The sequence below is a fragment of the Heterodontus francisci genome, chromosome 24 (assembly GCF_036365525.1).
Source record: "Heterodontus francisci isolate sHetFra1 chromosome 24, sHetFra1.hap1, whole genome shotgun sequence".
NCBI classification, from domain to species: Eukaryota; Metazoa; Chordata; class Chondrichthyes; order Heterodontiformes; family Heterodontidae; genus Heterodontus; species Heterodontus francisci.
Window position 1 is genome coordinate 26,503,400 of NC_090394.1, and position 14,887 is coordinate 26,518,286.

General features: G+C 42.1%; 1 protein-coding gene across 4 annotated transcripts in view; it reads left to right on the forward strand.

Annotated features, from left to right (window-relative positions):
• smurf1 (SMAD specific E3 ubiquitin protein ligase 1) overlaps positions 1-14,887 on the forward strand; it is a 149,075-nt gene that overhangs the window by 76,752 nt on the left and 57,436 nt on the right. For all 4 annotated transcript variants that reach the window (XM_068055787.1, XM_068055788.1, XM_068055785.1 and 1 more), the window contains 2 exons: positions 7,062-7,170; positions 11,178-11,311. In XM_068055787.1, coding sequence (XP_067911888.1) covers positions 7,062-7,170; positions 11,178-11,311 — 243 coding nt within the window. The remainder of the gene's footprint in view (positions 1-7,061; positions 7,171-11,177; positions 11,312-14,887) is intronic.

Here is a 14,887-nt window from a genome sequence, read left to right on the forward strand (position 1 = left end):
TGCTGTATCCTCTGACAATCCTCATCACTGTCCGCAACTCCACCAACCTTTGTGTTGTCCGCAAACTTACTAATCAGACCAGCCACATTGTCCTCCAAATCATTTATATATACTACAAACAACAAAGGTCCCAGCACTGATCCCTGCAGAACACCACTAGTCACATCCCTCCATTCAGAAAAGCACCCTTCCACTGCTACCCTCTGTCTTCTATGACCGAGCCAGTTCTGTATCCATCTTGCCAGCTCCCCTCTGATCCCATGTGACTTCACCTTTTGTATCAGTCTGCCATGAGGGACCTTGTCAAAGGCTTTACTAAAGTCCATGTAGATAACATCCACTGCCCTTCCTTTATCAATCATCTTTGTCACTTCCTCAAAAAACTCAATCAAATTAGTGAGACACGACCTCCCCTTCACAAAACCATGCTGCCTCTCGCTAATAAGTTCGTTTGTTTCCAAATGGGAGTAAATCCTGTCCCGAAGAATCCTCTGTAATAATTTCCCTACCACTGACGTAAGGCTCACCTGCCTATAATTTCCTGGATTATCCTTGCTACCCTTCTTAAACAAAGGAACAACATTGGCTATTCTGCAGTCCTCTGGGTCCTCACCTGTAGCCAATGAGGATGCAAAGATTTCTGTCAAGGCCCCAGCAATTTCTTCCCTTGCCTCCCTCAGTATTCTGGGGTAGATCCCATCAGGCCCTGGGGACTTATCTACCTTAATGCTTTGCAAGACACCCAACACCTCTTCCTTTTTGATAATGAGATGACTATCTACACTCCCTTCCCTAGGCTCATCATCCACCAAGTCCTTCTCCTTGGTGAATACTGATGCAAAGTACTCATTTAGTACTTCGCCCATTTCCGCTGGCTCCACACATAGATTCCCTTCTCTGTCCTTGAGTGGGCCAACCCTTTCCCTGGTTACCCTCTTGCCCTTTATATACGTATAAAAAGCCTTGGGATTTTCCTTAATCCTGTTTTCCAATGACTTCTCATAACCCCTTTTAGCCCTGCTGACTCCTTGCTTAAGTTCCTTCCTACTGTCTTTATATTCCTCAAGGGATTCGTCTGTTCCCAGCCTTCCAGCCCTCACGAATGCTTCCTTTTTCTTTTTGACGAGGCCCACAATATCCCGCGTTATCCAAGGTTCCCGAAACTTGCCAAACTTATCCTTCTTCTTCACAGGAACATGCTGGTCCTGGATTCTAATCAACTGACGTTTGAAAGACTCCCACATTTCAGATGTTGATTTACCCTCAAACAGCCGCCCCCAATCTAAAAGGATGGATCTTTCTTGCTGACTTTTTGTTTTTTAATGGAATGTATTTTGTTTCTTTAAATGTTTCTCACTGTTTATTTTCTGCCATACCTTTTAGTCTATTTACCCAATCCAGCTTAGCCAGCTCTCCCCTCCTACCTGTGTAATTAGCTTTGTTTAAGATTCTTGTTTGCGACTGGTCTATGTAGCTTTCAAACTTAATATAGAATTCTATATTATGATCAGTTTTTCCCAGAGGATTTTTTACTTTGAGATTACTAATTAAACCTGCTTCATTGCACAATATTGTATCTAAAATAGCTTTATCCCTAGTTGGTTCCACAATGTATTGTTCCAGGAAACTGTCGTGAAAGCATTCAACAAACTCATCTTCCAGACTACCTTTGCCAGTTTGATTTTTCCAGTCAATGTGAAGATTAAAGACCCCAAGATTCTTACTTTGTTACAAGCTCCATTTATTTCTTGCATAATGCTCTGTCCAACAGTATAACTACTGTTAGGGAGCCTATAAACTACTCCTACCAGTATTTTCTGACCCTTGTCCTAATCTTCACCCATATTGGTTCTACTTCCTGATCCTCTGAGCCAAGATCAGTTGTTACTACTGTCCTTGTGTCATCTTTTACTATCAGGGCTACTCCTCCTCCTTTTCCATTCTGCCTTTTCAAAATATTGTGTACCCTGGAATATTTGTTTCCCAACTTTGGTCACCTTGTAACTGTGTCTCTGTAATGGGGATTAAATCTAAATCATTTATTTCTATTTGTGCCACGAGTTCATCTATCGTTTTATGAATGCTTTGCGCATTCAGATAAAGAGCCTTTAACTTTATTTTTTATTACTATTCTTTGCATGAACCTTATTCGCTGATGCACTATTACTGTTAAACATTCTGTCCTTACCTGCCCCCCTCTGCTTGTCTTTACCCAAATTGCTACACTGCTCTATTGCCTCAACCTTTCTCTTTTAGATTTCTAAATCTCCCTTCACCTGACCCCTTTTAGTTTAAAGCTCAAGTTATATGATTCGCCGGGATACTGATCCCAGCCTGGTTTAGGTGGAGCCCATCCCAACAGAACAACTCCCTCTTTGCCCAGTACTGGTGCCAGTGCCCCTCTGAATCAAAACTCCTTTTTCCCATACCACTCTTTGAGTCATGCGTTTAATTCTCTAATCTGCTTGACCCTCTGTCAGTTGGTGTGTGGCTCAGGTAGCAATCAAAAGTTTATTATCTTAGAGATTCTGCATTTTAATTTGAACCCGAACTCCTCAAACTCTCTCAGGAAGAACTAGGGATGTTCTGCTATGTCATTGGTTCCTACGTGGACCACAACATCTGGATCCTCCCCCTCCCACTCCAAATCGTCTCCAGTCACAACGAGATATCTGTCACCCTAATGTCACTAAGGGAAGGAGATCTGCTGTCCTTACCTGATCTGGCTTACATGTGACTCCAGATCCACAGCAATGTGGTTGACTCTTAAAATGCCCTCTGAAATCGTCTACCAAGCCACTCAGTTCAAGGCCAGTTAGGGATGGGCAATAAATGCTAGCCTAGCCAGCGACGCCCACATCCCACAGTTGAATTTTTAAAAACCTGACATCAGACAGGCAGCACAACTTTCAGAACACTTGGTCGTGGCTGCAAAGAACAGTATCTATCCCCCTGACTATACTCTTCTATCACTACCACATTCCTTTTCACTCCCCCAACTTGAATGCATTCCTGCATCATGGTGCTATGGTCAAAGTCAAGAGCCAAGGCTCTTTTATCACTACATGCTGGAACCCCATACCTGCCTAACTCACAGTGACACCCTCCTGTCCTTGACCACTGACCAGATCTAAAGTTCTGCTTTACCTCAAGGGTCTGACTGCCTCCTGGAACAAAGTGCCAGCTAACTCCCCCCTTTCCCAATTTTCCCCAATGTCTGCAGCTCGGACTCTAGCTCAACAACTTTGAACTGAAGTTGCTCAAACTGCAGACTGACTGCAGAAATGGTTGTCTGGGATTGCAATGCTTTCCGCAAACTCCCACACATTGTGGTTAAGGCACACCCCTTGTCCTGTCATGTCTGTCTAACCTTTTTTATTTGATTACTAAATTAGTAACTAGTTAACTAAAGTAATAGGAAGTTACAGTCTTCTAACTTGGAGACAAAAGAAGAACACACCAGCTACTGGAGGTAGAGCAAAAAGCAGCCTCCTTCCCCCTCTGTACCAAATTCCAGTCTTTAGCACTTGGTTTGCAAAGAACTCTGTTCCCCGATCACTCTGTGCAGTAGCAAGCACTGTCTACTTTATATAGAGTAGTCATTAACACTTAATTAGGCAACCACTTTCAGTGGATTGACAGTTAACTGCCATTGCCTCTGACAGGCAGTTTTAAAGTTTCAAGTTAAATTCCAAATGTCAATCTGTTGTAGAGAGATCCCACTTGCACCAAATTCTTGACTTCAGCACTCGATTTATGAAGCATTCTGTTCTGCGATCACTGTGCTCTACACTCTAGTAACTGGTATAACTGAGAGACAGCCATCTCAGTGAAACGTAGATAATAAAGGAAGGTTTTGTTAGATGTAGTTTTGTCTGGGTCTGAAGACTTATGTCTCGAGTGCAAGTGGGTGTGAAGTGCAGTTGCTCTTGTTCCCTCTGCCTGAACAAGACTGGAGCAGGGAAACCAATAAGTGCTGGTTTTAGATTGGTGAGTAACACAAAAGGACTAAGGAACACATGTTACGATCCCATTAGGGACTGTTAACTTTTAAAAAGAGAAAGTTGAATTCCCAGTTATTACTGAAAGAATTACACCACAAGATTTCATGTTTTGAACAAAAACTTTACAAGATTTAAACAAAGCAAAACACTACTAACAACACTACAATTTGGAAACATTTATGTTTTAAACTTAAAATCTTAACATAGAAACATAGAAAATAGGAGCAGGAGTAGGCCATTCGGCCCTTCGAGCCTGCTCCACCATTCATTATGATCCTGGCTGATCATCCAACTCAGTAACCTGTTCCTGCTTTCGCCTCATATCCTTTGATCCCTTTAAACCCAAGAGCTATATCTAACTCCTTGAAAACATACAATGTTTTGGCCTCAACTGCTTTCTGTGGTAGCGAATTCCACAGGCTCACCACTCTCTGGGTGAAGAAATTTCTCCTCATCTCAGTCCTGAATGGTTTACCCCGTATCCTTTGACTATGACCCCTGGTTCTGGACTCCCCCACCATCGGGAACATTGTTCCTGCATCTACCCTGTCAAGTCCTGTTAGAATTTTATAGGTTTCTATGAGATCCCCCCTCACTCTTCTGAACTCCAGCGAATATAATCCTAACTGACTCAATCTCCCTTCATATGTCAGTCCCGCCATCCCAAGAATCAGTCTGGTAAACCTTCGCTGCACTCCCTCTATAGCAAGAACATCCTTGCTCAGATAAGGAGACCAAAACTGCACACAATATTCCATGTGTAGCCTCACCAAGGTCCTGTATAATTGCAGCGACATCCCTGCTTCTGTACTCGAATCCTCTTGCTATGAAGGCCAACATACCATTTGCCTTTTTTACCGTCTGTTGGACCTGCATGCTTACCTTCAGTGACTGGTGTACGAGAACACCCAGGTCTCGTCGTATATTCCCCTCTCTCAGTTTATAGCCGTTCAGATAATCTGCCTTCCTGTTTTTGCTACCAAAATGGATAACCTCACATTTATCCACATTATTACTGCATCTGCCTTGCATTTGCCCACTCAGTCAACTTGCCCAAATCACCCTGAAGTGCCTCTGCATCCTCCTCACAACTCACCCTCCCACCCAGTTTTGTGTCATCTGCAAATTTGGAGATATTACATTTAGTTCCCTCATCTAAATCGTTAATATATATTGTGAATAGCTGGGGTCCTAGCACCGATGCCTGCGGTACCCCACTAGTCACTGCCTGCCATTTGGAAAAAGACCTATTTATCCCTACTCATTTCCTGTCTGCCAACCAATTTTCTATCCATCGCAGTGCACTACCCCGAATCCCATGCGCTTTAATCTTACACACTAATCTCTTATGTGGGACTTTGTCGAAAGCCTTCTGAAAGTCCAAATAAACCACATCTACTGGCTCCCCCTCATCAACTCTACTAGTTATATCGTCGAAGAATTCTAGTAGATTTGTCAAGCATGATTTCCCTTTCATAAATCCATGCTGACTCTGTCCGATTCTACCACTGTTCTCCAAATGCTCCGCTATAAAAATGCTTTAAACTCTAAATCTCAACAGACACTCCTGTTTGACCGTTAGTTCCACCCCAAAAATTTCCTATATGTTACAGGTTCTTGGTGGCTTGTTCACTTCTGGGACCAATCCAAAGTGTACCACAGCTCTTCGGAATTCACTTCAATTTCTTTAATTCCTTAGCTGTCTTCTGAGGTATCAGATCTCCCTAATCTGGACTTCTTAGCTTGAGCATGGGCCTTACTCAAAACAGAAACACCCCTGGTTCCAGATGGCCTCTTTGCTCCTGAGTCCAACTGACTTCCAAAAGCCAACAGCTTGTCTAAAAGCCAATTGACTGACTGTCAGCAAACACACAGATCAAAAAACCAACAGACACCCCCTGCATCATCTATCTGCATAAGAAGTGGTACACGTGGAATGTTCCGGATAGCAATTTAAACTAATTATTTCCACTCTAAATCTTCTCTTTGACTCCTGATACCCACATGAATAATTGATATTGCTAACAATGACAGAACAAATTCTCCTAGACTTTCTGGTTCCAACTAAACAAGACTACCTGCAGTTTTATGGCTCTCACCTCTCTAACTCTGTCTCTGCAAGCACTCATGCGGAGATTCTTGAAGTTTAAATCTCTTTGTTCTGGGAAATCATATGAATAATTTAAACCTGTGATTGAGGTTGCTGCAGACACACCATCTCCAACAAGTTAAGAGGGGTTCCCATTTTTATACTTCCCAATATGACCGTCCTAAAGAAACATGGGCCACCCTTGAATTTATTACCGTCTAGGCTTGTTTTCGAACTTCTCAGACCAGGTGTTTTCATTTGTCTTGCATTTAAAAAAAATTCAATTCCCAAATTACAAGTTACCTCTAGAAAATTAATACAAACCATGAACCAGGTGATCATAACACACAAAAATGTGGAATTAGTCATGGGACTAATTTACATCGGCTTGACTACAATTGGGAACTTTAATGAGGCCTGTACATGCTTGGGCATGTCACCAAAATGAGTTGCAGCGGGAGGGAACTTTGGACAGGTGAATTTGATGCTTCTTGATTCCAGCACTTCCGTCAATTTGCCCAATTCAGCGAGGTGCACTTGCAAAATGTGTGGCTATGCTCTGTGAATGCCATCACAGAGTCATCCCTTACATCTCTGTTGGAATCCAGAATCCTAGTTCACTTAAAGAGTAATTCAAAATTAAATAAAAACCTAGTGGAGTAGTTTTTTTTCTAATGTACACAAAGAATTGCAGTGACGTTTATGCACCTATGTCATGAGCAACATTTGGATTAAAAATTTTAGATTAGGGACTAATGGAAACTGAAATTCATTCAAAATTATTTATGATTATGGTCAACATAGACGTCAGATTTTCTGTTACGTATTTTGATAAAGAATGCACTTTCGAATTATTTTAAGTGTTGCCTGATTATTTTGAAGCTAAAAAGGGGAATTCAGATATTTTTCACTTCAGTTAGGACATAACAGCTTACCTGTCCTAAATAATTTTTTCTTGCCTTGTATAGGATTACCTGACCCTTTTGCCAAAATTATTGTAGATGGATCCGGACAGTGTCACTCCACGGACACGGTGAAAAACACGCTTGATCCAAAATGGAACCAACACTATGACTTGTGAGTGCTGTTGAATCTTTAGCTACCATTTTATTTTTGCAGTGACTTGTAATCCTTGAGGCTTATAGGTTATGCTTTAAAGGGCTTTTTAAAATTCGTATGATTATTATTAAAATCATTATTTTAAAATAAGTACAGAAATTAAAAAGGATGCACCAAAGTGTTTGAATTAGAAGGGATTGTACATCATCTACGCAAAATAGTAATTTATGTAGAACTACTAAGTGCAAAATTTAATGCTGACAATGTTATACTTTTATTTGGATAGGTACTAATAGAGAGTGGCTGTTATTGGTAATAAGTAACTGATGCAGTAGGACATTATCTGGGTTCACGTTTTATCTGTTTTCATTCTATTATCCTATTTTTAATTGGTTATTTTCAGAATATAGGATATGGTTGCTTTGTCGGAATAAATTTACTGATCTAGAATGATCAGACTGGACTCCTGCGCCCTCTGTTCCATCTTCCTCCATCATATAAATGTTAAAAGTCATGAACTTATGCTTCCTCATTTAATTCATTTATTTTGCCTTGTGCTATAAGAAAGTGTGTTTCTTCACCAAAATTGTCTTGAGTTCTGCAATGCAGACAGTAACATGAAGTCGCAAGAGATTGATTCAAACTTCGCTTATTACCGATTTTTGAGTTCTATCAACCAGTTAATAAACTTTGTGTGCTGATTAGTAGAATTGATGATCTAAATTTGTATCGGATCTAAATTTGTATCGGATCTAAACTGGATAAAACCAGATGCCTCAAACTGCTTCGGGATACATAATGCTGACAATTTTCAAAAATGTTGTGGTTTAATCAGATATTATAGCATCAAGGCATATTAAGTAGGTTATTTTCACATTTTTGCATACTTCTGTTGTCAAACTTATGTGATACTTCAGATATTGCAAATAAAAAGATGGTTAAATGAAACTTGGCAAAAAAGTAATGTGTTACTTTAAGGTCTTTTGTCATCATTGAAGATGATTAGCATGCTCAGTGTAGAATAATTAGTTATGAATCCAAGTCTGATTCACTGCAGCAACTTGCCAAGGCTCCTTTGACAATAGCTTCCAAACCCAGGTCCTCTACCACCTTGAAGAACAAGGGCAGCAGACACATGGGAACACCACCCACCTGCAAGTTCCCCTCCAAGCCACACACCATCCTGACTTGGAACTATAGTGCTGTTCCTGCACCATTGCTGAATCAATATGCTGGAACTCCCATCCTAACAGAACTGTGGATGTACCTACACTACATGGACTGCAGTAGTTAAAGGCAGTGGTCACCACCACCTTCTCAAGGGCAATTAGGGATGGGCAATAAATGCTAGCTAGAACAAAAAATGAGCTACTCTGGCTCTTGCATCTTTCGTCAGTTTGCCTTCAAATTTGTTCTGCTACCTACTTCCCGCTATTGGTGGCCCATTGTATACACCCAGCAGTGTAATAGCCCATCTATTCCTTAATTCTAACCTAACGGGGATCTGTCTTTGAACCGTCAAGTGCATCATCATTTTCTACTGCTGTAACGGTATCTTTGATCAATACTGCCACCACCCCCCCTGCTTTATTTCCTTCCATGTCTTTGATGAATACATTGTAGCCAGGAATATTAACTTTTTTTTATTAGTTCACAGGATGTGAGCATAGCTGGTAAGATCATCCCTCGTTGCCCTTGAGAAGGTGGTGGTGGTGAGCTGCTGCCTTGAACCGCTGCAGTCCATGTGACGTAGGTATACCCACAGTATTGTTAGGGAGGGAATTCTAGGATTTTGACCTAGCAACAGTGAAGGAATGGCAATATAGTTCCAAGTCAGGATGGAGGGGAACTTGCAGGTGGTGGTGTTCCCATGCATCTGCTGCCCTTTTCCTTCTAGGTGGTGGAGATCGTGGGTTTGAAAGGTGCTGCCGAAGGAGCCTTGGCGAGTTGCTGCAGTACATCTTGTAGGTGGTACACACTGCTTCCATTGTGTGCCGGTAGTGGAGGGAGTAAATGTTTAAGGTGATGATGGGGTGCCAATCAAGCAGGCTGCCTTGTCCTGGATAGTGTCAAGCTTCCTGAGTGTTGTTCGAGCTGCACTCATCCAGGCAAGTGGAGAGTATTCCATCACACTCCTGACTTGTGCCTTGTAGATGGTGGACAGATTTTGGGGAGTTATTTGCCTCACAAATCCCAGCCGCTGACATGCTTTTGTAGCCACAGTATTTATATGTCTGGTCCAGTTCAGTTTCTGGTAACCCCCAGGGTATTGATGGTGGGGGATTCAGCGATGATAATTCCGTTGAATGTCAAAGAGAGATGGCTAAAATCTCTGTTGTTGGAGATGCTCATTGCCTGGCACCTGTGTGGCGCGAATATTACTTGGCAGTTATCAGCTCAAGGAGGAATGTTGTCCAGGTCCTGCTGCATGCAGGCACAGACTGCTTCAGTATCTGAGGAGTCACAAATGGTACTGAGCACTGTGCAATCATCAGCAAAGATCTCCACTGCTGACCTAATGATGGAGGGAAGGTCATTCTTGAAGCAGCTGAAGATGATTGGGCCTAGGACACTACCCTGAGGAACTCCCACATCTGAGGGCGGAGATGATTTGCCTCCAACAACCACAACCATCTTCCTTTGTGTTAGGTATGACTCCAACCAGCGGAGAGTTTCCCCCGATTCCCATTGACTTCAGTTTTGTTAGGGCTCCTTGTTGCTGCACTCAGTCAAATGCTGCTTTGATGGCAAGGGCAGTCACTCTCACCTCACCTGGAATTCAGCTCTGTTGTCCATATTTGGATTAAGGCTGCATTGAGTTCTGTCACCAAGTGGCCTTGGCAGAACCCAAACTGAGCATCGGTGAGCAGGTTATTGCTGTGTACGTGCTGCTTGATAGTACTGTCAGTGACACCTTCCATCACTTTGCTGATGATTGAGAGCAAAATTATGGGCCGGAATGGGTTTGTCCTGCTTTTTATGGACAGGACATACCTGGGCAATTTTCCACATTGCCAGGTAGATGCTAGTATAGTAGCTTTACTGGAACAGGTTGCCTAAGAGCACAGCTAGTTCTGGAGCACAAGTCTTCAATACTACAGCTGGGATGTTGTCAGGGCCCAAAGCCTTTGCTGTATCCAGTGCCTTCTGCCATTTCCTGATATCACATGTGAATTGAATTGGCCAAAGACTGGCATTTGTGATGCGGGGACATCAAGAGGAGGCAGTGTTGGACTATCCAATCGGTATCTCTGGCTGAAGTTACAAATGCTCCAGCCTTGTCTGTTGCACTGACATGCTGGGCACCCCCATCATTGAGGATAGGGATGTCGATGGAGCCTCCTCCTCCTGTTAGTTGTTCAATTGTCCACTACCATTCATAACTGGATGTGGCAGGACTGCAGAGTTTGACGTACCAGTTGGTTACGGAATTGCTTAGCTCTATCGCATGCTGCTTCTGCTTTTTGGCATGCATGTAGTCTTGTGTTGTAGCTTCACCAAGTTGGCACCTCATTTAGATAGGCCTGGTTCCCATTTCTCCCCTTGTTTGAGCGATGTCTCCCTTTTTGCGAGCATATCATAATCCCACGTGGCTACTTGATTCTGCAGCTCACCAATCATATTTACCATGCTCCGATGCGTTTGCTCACATGCACTCCAAGTCTATTCTAGTCTGCTTCGCAGTTCCCTGGTCTGGTCCATCATAGGAACATAGGAGTAGGAGTCGGCCATTCAGCCCATCGAGCCTGCTCCGCCATTCAGTACGATCATGTCTGATCATCCACTTCAACGCCTTTTTCCCCCCCCCCCCCCCCCCCCAAATCGTATTTCTGAACTACTACTCCTATCAGTTCTGCTTTATCCTGGTGCCCCTCCCAAAGCCAAATTTATTTAAATCCTTCCCCCACCGCACTAGTTAATATGCAATAAGTCTGTCAGTTGGCATCTTTGGGGATCTGTGGGACGTTTTAGTATATTTTGTTTGTGGTGCTGCCTTTTTTCATACTCAAATTCTTCCTTTTCAGGTACATTGGAAAATCAGACTCAATTACTATAAGCATATGGAATCACAAGAAAATACATAAGAAACAGGGAGCTGGCTTCCTGGGCTGTGTTCGGCTGCTATCAAATGCCATCAGTAGACTAAAGGACACTGGCTGTATGTAGTCTGTCTCTTGATAATTATTTTGGCAGTAGAGCTAATGTATAAGCAAGGATTAACAAACAAATTATTTGAGTTTAATTTTCAACTTTTCTGGCACTCTGTGTAACCTGGTACTCATGGAATAAACTTCATCTGATTCTGGGTAATATGTTAGGTTGAGATCTTTGTGATTATAGAGTATTCCAGTGGAGGCCAGGTTATTGGCCTCTCTGCTAATATAGCTCCTTCCTGCCCTCTATGTCATCCCCTCATAATTTTGTACACCTCAATTAAATCTCCCCTCAGCCTCCACTGTTCAAAAGAAAACAACCCCAGCCTATCCAATCTTTCCTCATAGCTAAGATTCTCCAGTCTTGGCAACATCCTTGTAAATCTCCTCTGTCCCCTATCTACTGCGATCTTTCTGTAATGCAGTGACCAGAACTGTATACAGGACTCTAGCTGTGGCCTAACTAGTGTTTTATACACTAAAATAAAAGCAAAATACTGCAGATGCTGGAAATTCTGCAGAGTTCTGAAGAAGGGTCACTGACCTGAAACGTTAACTCTGCTTCTCTCTCCACAGATGCTGCCAGACCTGCTGAGTATTTCCAGCACTACTTGTTTTTATTTTATATTAGTGTTTTATACAGTTCTAGCACAACCTGCCTGCTCTTTTATTCTATGCCTTGGCTAATAAAGGAAAGTAACCCATATGCCACCTTAACCACTTTATCTATGTGTCCTGCTACCTTCAGGGAACTGTGGACATTCAACTCAAAGTCCCTCTGTTCTTCGACACTTCTCAGTATCCTACCATTTATTGTGTATTCCTTGCCATGTTTCCCTCCCCAAATGCACTACCTCACACTTCTCCAGATTGAATTCCATTTGCCACTTTTCTGTCCACCTGGCCCGTCCATTGATATCTTTCTGCAGTCTACAGCTTTCTTCCTCAATATCAATCATGCAACCATTTTTTGTATCTTCTGCAAATTTCTTAATCATGCCCCCTACATTTAAGTCTAAATCATTAATATATAAAACAAAAAGCAAGGGACCTATTACTGAGCACTGCGGAACTTCACTCGAAACATCCTTCCAGTCACAAAAATGCCCATCGTTTGCTTCCTGCCACTGAGCCAATTTTGAACCCAACTTGCCACTTGTCTTTGGATCCCCATGGGTTCTTACTTTTCTGACTAGTCTGCCATGTTGAACCTTGTCAAGTGCCTTGCTAAAATCCATGTCGACTGTATCAAACATGCTACCCTTATCAACCCTCTTTGTTATCTCCTCAAAAAATTCAATCAAGTTAGTCAAACAGGACTTTCCCTAAACAAATCCATGCTGACTGTCCTTGATTAATCATGCCTTTGTGAATGATGATTTATAATGTCCCTCAGAATGTTTTCCAATAGTTTGTCGACCACTGAGGATTTGGTGACTGGCCTGTAAATTAGTCAGTCTATCCCTTCCTCCCTTTTTAAAATACAGTACATTGAGTCCTCCAGTCTTCCGGCACCACACCTGTAGCCAGAGAGAATTGGAAAATGATGGTTCGAGCCTCCACAATTTCCTCCCTTGTTTCTCTTAGCAGCCTGGGAAAAATTTTATGTAGGCCTGACAATTTATCCACTTTCAAAGATGCTAAACCCCTTAATATTTCTCCTTGCACAATGTTTATACCATCCAATATTTCTACCCCTCCTCCTCAACTACAATTTCTGCATCTTTTCCCTCTTTGTGAAGACAGAAGCAAAGTATTCATGCCCACGTCTTGCACCTACAAAAAGCAGTTACCTTTTGGTCTCCAATCGACCCTACTCTTACCTTAATTGTCCTCTTGCTCTTTATGTATTCATAAAACAACTTTGGGTTTTCCTTGATTTTATTTACCAATCTTTTCATGCGCTCTTTTGTTCCTAATTTTTTTTTTATTTCACCCCTGTGTTTTCTTTACTCCTGTAGGCTTTCTGCAGTATTTAGCTCTCAGTATTTGACGTAAGCCCTTTTTTGCCTTATCATACACTAACATTCTTTGACGTCCGGCAGTGGGGAGAAGTGGGTCAAGAATTGGAAGTCCCAACCATTTTTCTTTCTGGGAACATATTTGTTCTGACCCTGACTAGCTGTTCCTTCATTTCATCCCACTGTTCTGACACTGATTTAAATAGTTCTTTGCAGTCCACTTTTGCTAAATTGCATCTCAGCTTAGTAAAATTGTCCTTTCCTCAATGTAAAACTTTTTTTCTTGGTCTACCTTTGTCCTTTTCCATAACTTTGCTAAAGCTAACTGAATTAGGATTAATACCACCAAAATGCTCTCCCAGTGATACCTTTTTACCTGCTCTGCTTCATTTCCTAAAACTAAGTCCAAACTGCCCTTTCTCTTGTTGGGTTTGCCACGTTCTGGCAAAAAAGTTCTCCTGAATGCATTTTAAACATTCTGCACCCTTTATGTTTTTTACATTGGTTTAACCCAGTTAATATTAGGGTAGTTGAAATCCCCTCCTATTATTATCCTATTGTTTCTGCACTACTTAGCAATTTACTTATATTTTTGCTCTTCTATCTCCCTCAGGCTGTTTGCGGGCCTATAATATACTCCCAGCAGTGTCATTGCCCCTTTTTTTGTTCCTTGATTCAACCCATAAGGCCTCATTTGATGATCCTTCTACCATATCATCCCTCCTCTCAGCTGTGATTGTTTCTTTAGCTAATATTATGATCCCACCTTTTTATTCTCCCTCTATGCTGTCTAAAACCCCTATAACCAAGAATGTTGAGCTGCCATTCCTGCCTTTCTTAGCTATGTTTCACTAATAGCTATGATAAGTGTCTCAGTGCTGGAGATCACAGTGGATGGAGATGCTGTCTTAGGTAACCTTGGTGAGTTGCTGCAATGCATTCTGTTGATTGTACAAACTGCAACCACAGTATGCCAGTAGTGGAGGAGTGGAAATTAGTCCAGCAGTAGTGGCACCAATCATGTAAACTGCACTGTCTTTGTTGGTGTTGAGCTTCTTGTCTGTTATTGTGGCTGCAACTAACCAGGAGGAATGGTCAGCATGCCATTATGCTCCTGACTTGAATCTTGTATCTGGTGGAGAGGCTTTGAGAGGATCAGTAGATGAGCCAGTCGTTGCAGAGATGTCAGCCTCTGCTGTGGTCTTGTAGCCATTTTGTTGCTATAACTTCTGACCAGTGACGAACCCCAAGATGTTGATGGTGAGGGAATCAGTAATGTAGGTATCTTTGAAAGTCAAGGGGAAATGGTTGGACTTTTTCCTGTTCTAGCTGTTTATTACCCAGTACTTACATGATGCAAAATGTTTCCTGTTACTTGTCAGCCTATGCCTGAAGATTATCTGGGCCCTGCTGTAGGCTAAAAGCAAAATGCTGCAGATGCTGGAAATCTGAAATAAAAACAAGAAATGCTGGAAATACTCAGCAGGTCTGGCAGCATCTGTGGCGAGAGAAGCAAAGTTAACGTTTCAGGTCAGTGACCTATCATCAGAACTGATATCAGAGAGTTCTTGTTTTTATTCCTGCTGTAGGCTATCTGGGTTCTGCTGTATGCTGGCATGA